This window comes from Notothenia rossii, assembly GCF_949606895.1.
Source record: "Notothenia rossii genome assembly, chromosome: 8".
NCBI lineage: Eukaryota > Metazoa > Chordata > Actinopteri > Perciformes > Nototheniidae > Notothenia > Notothenia rossii.
In genome coordinates, this window is record NC_136906.1 from 13,335,536 (window position 1) to 13,343,206 (window position 7,671).

General features: G+C 42.6%; 1 protein-coding gene across 1 annotated transcript; it reads right to left on the bottom strand.

Moving 5' to 3' along the window:
- Nucleotides 1-3,047: 3,047 nt before the first annotated feature.
- LOC307017031 (protein Tob1-like) lies at nucleotides 3,048-6,958 on the bottom strand. Its single transcript, XM_079646461.1, has 2 exons — nucleotides 6,711-6,958; nucleotides 3,048-5,237 (listed from the first exon to the last, which is right to left on the bottom strand). The coding sequence occupies exon 2, from the start codon at nucleotides 5,016-5,018 to the stop codon at nucleotides 3,963-3,965; it is 1,056 nt and encodes a 351-aa protein (XP_079502587.1). The 5' UTR covers nucleotides 5,019-5,237; nucleotides 6,711-6,958; the 3' UTR covers nucleotides 3,048-3,962.
- Between the last annotated feature and the right edge of the window lie 713 nt (nucleotides 6,959-7,671).

Sequence of the window (7,671 nt, forward strand, 5' to 3'; positions counted from 1 at the left end):
GAATCCCCTCGTCACAGTCCTGAGTTATGATGCTCAGAAGGACATCAACAAAAGGAGAAGCTGCAGATATATATATCAGGAATGTGAGACAAATAATAATAATCTATCAAAGGTAATTTCAGAACGACCTGTTCCACACCCTGGGGATTATACATACAGACAGTGTGACAGACCACGATAAACAAACAGTCCCACTCGACTATGAAACACTCACAGTGTCAGCAAGTGAGATTTACCCTCCCCCCCCCGCACACACACACTGGTTGAACTTTAAACGGCCTATCAAGCCCCAAGTGTATCTGAGGACCCGCGGACTGACAGGCGATGATGAGCCCGCCCCAGAGGGACCGCCATGTGCCAGCAGGGTCAGGGGGATGTTAGTCAGCCAGCGCTGGCATCAACAACCTCTTACCACCAGAACCAGCAGCAACCACTAACGTCTCAGCATCAAGAGAATCCATTTATACAGCGGTGAGGTTTTTGCTGTAATCGAACATTCAAAAAAAAATTGGGACCTTAACCCAACAACAACGCAAGTGTCACAAAATGCAAAGCTAGAGTTACTTTGTGTTTACAAGATGGAAACAGGCACTTTTTGAAATGTAGTTGATCTGAAATAAACAATTAATCTTTCAGTAGATGGCCTCTTGAGTTTGGGCCCAATTTCTCTTTTTCCAGCCACAGTATACTCCCCTTGTACATGCTTGGATCTCTTTTCATAAAAACCACTGCCAGTTATCCATTAACAGGCCACATCCTTGAGGACACTGGGTCAAATGTAACTGACCAGCTTAGCATTCAGACACACTCCCCCAGAACATGTTTTAGTACCGTTTTCCACCAGCATTGCATGATGTTTTTATTATTACAGTTAATAAGTGACTATGCTGAATCCCTGGAGGTGGAATACCATTTCTCCATCTGCCTGCTGTGTAGTTTGTGCTTTTCTAATGAGGGTTAGCCGCCTGTTCGCTAACAGCCTCGCCATACATAAGGGCTTTGCTTTTAGTTCAAGAGGTTATCAGGCTTGACACGATCACACTTCCACTATCCATATGTGTGATGATGACACTTGGCCGAAGGGCAACAGCGCCTGCATGGTGTGAACAAATGTGGCTGAGGTCACATGGTGAGGCTTGTGTACTAATATATGAAGTAACAGGCAGATGCCATGAATGTGTCATGGTATTTTACACAATAGTAAAATCATTCTTTCAACCTGACCTAATGTGAGCGAACTGTTTGCTGGGGCATACCAATGAGGCATTCAGTGACAGTCAGGACAACATGTTTTTTCCGCCCTCAGCATAGTATACGGCAGGGGTACTCAAATACAAATCTTAAAGGTCCAAAAAAAGTTTTTCAATAAGACAAAGGTCCGTTTATTACGGTCATTCAAACTTTAAAAAAATTATAACAAGATTCTTAACACGAGGTTGCAAAAACAAAAATAATCTGTATGCAGCATTTTCATTGTTATTGTGTCTGTGTTTGATCCCTCAGAGTCGCAGTGTAAGAGCTGCACAGTTATGAATAAAGGCAGCCGCACCCTCTTTCATTCAGCATTCCCATTATTGCTTTATAAATGTCTTGCCCCCTTGTGTGTCCACTGAGGTTCGTCAGGCCCAACACATCTTCAACAAACTTCCCCTTTGCCTCATCATAAAAACTCACAAAGACCAGCAACTGAGCATTGTCAGTGGTGTCAGTGGACTCATCCACCGCTAAGGAAATGCACTGTGCATTTTGTATTCCATCACAAAGCTGGTGAATCAAATCACCAGCCAGTGTTTCTGTTCTTCTGGTTGCTGTGGAATCTGAGAGGGGGATTTGCTTGACCTGTTATTTCCTCTTTTTGTTTGCCTTCAAACATGGTCTCTACTCTCCATCACTTCAGTCATGCATTCTTTTATACTTCAGTTATGATCCAGTGGAAAGTCCTTACCTACTGGCCTAGTTCAATCAAAGTGGTTACTTTTTTTTGGCTGGGCAGTGTAGTTTTAAACACCGTCTTATTTGACTTTCTCAGGACTTAAAACTGTTTTTTGGGGGCAGACCCCCACAAAGAAAAACATATATTTACACACGTAAGGTCATCATCTTAACAGTTTTGTATGCTCATCCGTGAGCAGAGCATCAAGTTGACATGTCTATTACAGCTGAATGCGGCGATTACCATCTTGTTCAGCAAAACGCCTCACAAACTGATTAAGATCAACAGCTTTAGTGCGTTTTGATTCAATGCTGAGTACAGCCAACCTGACAGTCTCTCATTGTAGACCTCAAATACCTCATTCCTTCAGTACTTGGGTCCGAATGCTTCTCGTTTTGCGCCGTACCGTTCTAATGAAATCGCCGCCTATCATATTTCCACGCTCGCGCCAGGGCCGGGGGAGGGGTTACAAGGCGTGCGTCTTGTGCTGCATTCACTTGTACTCGGACATTAGAGACTTTCTCTCATAAATGTCCGATGAGCCACAACTTTTCTTTCAAAACAAAGCTGCCAACTGGGGTGGCAGCTGGGGTGGCAAGGCCCCATGCCACCCCAGTAGGTGAAACTAGGCTACTAGCTACAGTACAGATGCAACTAGATGAGCTGTTAACTCTCGCTCTGACTTTTTAAAACACACGCATTTTTCCCACCCGCATTCCGCGAAGACCAGCCCTACTGTGCCTCTGATTCGCAGACTGTTGGTGGGGGGAAAAAACGCTGACGGGATGCTGAATGTGATTGGACCAATGCGTTGACAGACACACACAGACACACACAGACAGTGGAACAGTCGGACATGCAGAGCACTGTTTGTTGTTGGACATAGCGGAACATTTTGACTCGTTGCGTTGTGGCGATGTCTCGCAGATAACACATATGAAAAGTATAATTTGCTCAGAGTCCAGAGACAGTTGTGGTTCGGTCCGGATCCGGACCGGAGTCCGGACTTTGAGGATGCCTGGTATACGGGATATGTCCGGACATGTTAGGAAACCCTAAATGATTCCTTTAAAGTCAACCAGCTCCACCACAAAAATCAATGACAAAGGTGTAATTATTTTTCAAGCTTTTTAATACAAACTTAATAAACTATCAGTTCCTCTTAACATGTAAGACACTGACTCCAAATACTTTGTTATACCGTTTGTTTTATCAAGTATTGCACAATGTAGGTACAAAATTAATATACGATTACATTTTGTCCATAATATAGCAAAAATCTTTAAACTCTTAACAGAAAATACAACTCTTATGTTTTTCAAAAAAGCAAATATTCTTAAATCCCACCACTACGGAATATTCTGTACACAATCTTTAGAATAGTCAATGTGTTTCTTAAAGATGGATTCATTTTATAATTTCAATAAAAAAAGAAAACATAAAGTTGCTGCAGCCATCACAGATCACTGGAGTAGTAAAAAGATATAAATGCAATACCATGTCGTAGAAACAATAGATACTCTGATATTTTACAAACTCTGTACTAAATTAAATTATACAAATAGAAAAAAGACCAGGAAATCCCACTTATTTATGCCAATTTCTTGAAAAAATTGGCGTTGTCCAGTTATGTTTAAATACTGAAAGAGGCCATGACTTGTGGTGGTGTTTTTTTTTTGTCTTTTTTTATATCTTAAAACATTTCGTCACATAAAAAAAAATATTTTGTGCTTGGTTGGCAAATGAAATAACAATGATGCATGTTGAAGTTTTAGGTAACCAAGCTCGGACATCTTGTACTAAAGGTATAACTCAAGGGGGCAAAGTAATTCACCCTCGGGCTCATGCTCTTAGACTCCTACATAGATCTTACAGCTGACAAGTCACTTTTTCCTTTTATCCATGACATTCTCTTCATGTTTTGTTTTTTTCATAATGTGCATTTATGTTTGTTTCCTCCCCCCCCCAATCACATTATCTCTGGTCGTTTCTGTGTGAAGTAGTAGCTTAAGTAGTACCTTAACGTGTACTAGTTGGCCATAACTGGCTGGAATTGCTGGTTAGAATACTGCATGTTGTTTAAGCTGAAATTCAAGCCATCCATAAGGGACTTGTCGTTAAGGCCACCGTAGGCCGCAAACATGTCGAAGGCATTGCTGTACTGCAGCGGGCTGAGGCTAAGCGAGCTGTCCCCGGGGAACAGAGCGCTCTGGCTGCCCTGGCCCTGAAGGCTGGGGAACACAAACTCCTTGGCGTTGGGGGACAGGGCCGAGGGCTTCTGGTGCGGCTGCTGCTGCTGCTGCTGCTGCACCCCGAGGCCCAGCCCGTACAGAGAGTGCATGGAGGTGGAGATGGCTTTCTGTTTCAGGAGACTGTTCACATTCAGGCCCAGGTTGGTGGGAGAGGTACGTGCCACCTTGTTCCCTGCACTACTGCCGCCACCACTGCCGCCATTGTTGTTGTTGTTGTTGCGTCCGCTGCTCTTCATCTTAGTGGAGCCAAACTTGGTGGCGGCGAAGGTGGCTGTTGTGAAAGTTAAAGGCTGCGTGGAGCGGGGCATGAAGGTGGGGCTGACTGCCGCCGAGTGGCCGAAAGGAGGAGAGGGCGAGGTGGAGCCTGGAGAGGCGCTGCTCACAGGCTCACTGATGGGCATGAATACCTGCGCGTCAGGATTGAAACTGTTCTTGATCTCCTTGTCCAGATCAATCCCCCCATTTGTAGCTCCACTCTCGTTGGTGTCATCGACATACAGTACTTTGACGGGCCCCTTCTCTCCAATCTGATAGGACACCTCGAAGGGGTCAATCCAGACACTGAGGTCCTGAGGCAGGTTGTTGCGGACATCCTCGATGTCCAGCCCGCTCTCTTTGGCTGCCTTCTCCACCACAGGGTCCACCTTCTCCCCCACGTGGATACATCTGAATCCTGAGCCCTTGTATGGCTTGTCGGGGTACCAGTGTCCCTCATATTTCTGCTTCAGCTGCCTTTCCAGCTCCTCGCCGAAAATGTTAACCCGCCGCCTCGGCAGCTTGTTGTAAAGGTAGGAGATGATGAAGTTGAGAGCTACTTGGATTTCAAGCTGCATAGCTAACTGCCGAAGTTTACCAGGTGCGTGAAGATTGAGTGTTTCTGACCTTGAAAGTGTCCACTGGGGCTGCTTTGTTTATCCGTGGTTGGCAACACAGATGCTCTCCAGGCAGGATGGTCAAAGCAACCAGTAGATGTTGATAAAACAGGTTAAAAAAAAAAGTGCTGGTTTTGAAGTGAAGTGATGTCCTTCCACAGGGTGTGATTTAATAGTTTCCTGCAACAATAGAAAGAGAAAAAAACATTCTTAATTATTAGGTTCACACATTTTTACACAAAATCACAATTGAACTCAAAATATATGTTCAACACCATCATTTTAAAAAGCCAGATCAGGTCATGAAACCTTTTGGCTGATAGATAGACTTTATAAAAGGAGATGGTAAGATAGTGTCTTTTAATTATTAACTGCCTGTCTGTGGTACCAGTGCATGTAGCTGTTTTGACTGCTGTGAGCTCAAATATCATAAGTTGAATGTCGGAATTGTCAAACAAAGCAGAATTTCACAACACAGATAGGAGGAAATGTGCAGCTGTCGCAAAAATATCAAACAGAGAGCCCACTGATCTGTGTTCAACCTATATTTCTTGCTAATGTGGCAAACTGGGTTCACGTAAATGTCGAAATGTAGGTATTGAGAACGTTAACCTCGCACTAATACTCGAGAATCCTGTTACATAATAGGATACTGGATAGCCTCTATTCAGCAGGAGACAGGGAAACTAATGCGGGTTTGTTGCATTTAATCAAAGGAAAAGGTCAACTCAACTGAGGAAATGCATGGTAAATACTGATAACTTGAGGATGAATTAGCTATTAAATGGTTAAAGTGTTTTTTAAGGGGTAACATCGTGTCACTGGGGCTTGTTTTTTCGTATAGGAGCGTTTGTCACAATACAAACAGTTTTGAAATAAGATTTAACGGTCTGTGGCTACACCCGTATGTTTAGCAATTTTGCACACGAAATACTTAAGAGTTACAACATCACATTGGACAATAACATGTTAATGTCAGAAACTATAAAACCAAATTAAATGACATATTCTGTGCTCTATTAGTCGTTGCAACGGAAAAGAGCTCAGTAGAGGAAAGCAGAGTGTATGTGTCAAGGATATTTAAATACATACAAGTTGATTCATTTATAAAAAAATAAAGGAAATAAATACTGCACAGGGATAACGTTATAACTGCTACATGTATGCCTTCCTTCAACTGTCTGCACTCAAAAACAGCCTAGAGGAGATTCCTCACTGTTGCGAAATGGCTACAGGTCTTGATCCGTCTTATCAGTTTAGTTTAGCTTAAGATGAACACTGTTGCAATATCACAAAATATGCAAAACTATAATGATAGCTCACTCACTGCTGCCTTTAAGCCTAACACCCATGAAAATGCAAATACAATGACGTACAATATGGTAGGCTGGAGTGTAAATTAACGTGCACTTTAAGAGAGTGTCTGGGAGATAAACATGTTGTATTTTTTATCTTCGGTATTACAAAAAGAACATTAAATTGTCACGCGCACACACAATACTTACACACCTCCCCTCCCTAACTTCGTGTACTGACGCAGCAAATCAGCTTAATAAATATGGGTACAGCTTGAGTACGACAGCAAGCAAAATAAAGACAGTCATATCAAAGAATGCATCACGTAACAGAAGGAAGTCAGCTGGAAATACTTACTTTTTTATAAAAAAAATGAAGATTCTCAGTAGTTCTGAAGTACCGTTAGTTAGTGCAAATAGAAAAAAAAAGTATAAATACTTTCTTCACATAGAATATATTATCAACGTTACAAAAAAGTAGTCCAGTACATGTACATTTCGAAGGTTTGGCGTATGCTTCGGTTTCTGTTTTTAAGGTTATTTTGAATTTTTTTTCTTTTCTTCTTTCAGCAGGCTTGCAGAGTAGCTCCCGCCTCGCCGGGAGTTATGCTACTTCGTCCCACTCCTGGTACAACGTTGCCTGTATTTATAGCTTTCCTCCGCCATGGGCACGAGGTAGGCGGTGATGCGGTTTCAGAGGTCAAAACAATACTAGTGGCTGTGATTGGCCCACAGGGAAAGTCCCACCCCGTGAGTGGTGCCGGAGCTATGAGCTGATTGGCTGACTTGAAATGTCAATCCCTGACATATGATTCTGTGAAATGGGAGAGACGCCTGTGATGAGCGCTTGCGTCAGAGATAACCTAGGTCTGTGCTGACAGTGAAAGACTAATGTAATTATTTTGAACACAGAAACGGTGCTCTATGAAGAAAAACCTTGCCCGTCTTGAGTTGTCTTGAAACAAAATGGTGTGTCAATATGAAAAAGACGTATTGTAGATTGTTTTCCGACTAGACGATTTCGAGGAGCAGAATAGCCTATAAATTGCTCTAACTATCACAATTAGACAACATTAGGGACGCGCTGCTATAAACTGATCAACGTTAGCACTGTATTCATGATTCGCTGCTCTTTTAATGCATGTGCCTTGTTTATACCACAGAGTTTTAGCCTGCTACAACTCAAAATGAGCCGTATTCGCGACTATGATCTAACTTAGGCTTCATCGTATGCTTTACTTCTTTTTTGTCTTAGATTATTCACATAGAGCAGTGACAGGTCACGAAAATCTGAAGGAGTTATGATGAATGCATACTGC

Bases quoted from the DNA above. Each gene is read 5' to 3' on its own strand.
- LOC307017031 (XM_079646461.1), bottom strand. From the start codon at position 5,018: ATGCAGCTTGAAATCCAAGTAGCTCTCAACTTCATCATCTCCTACCTT.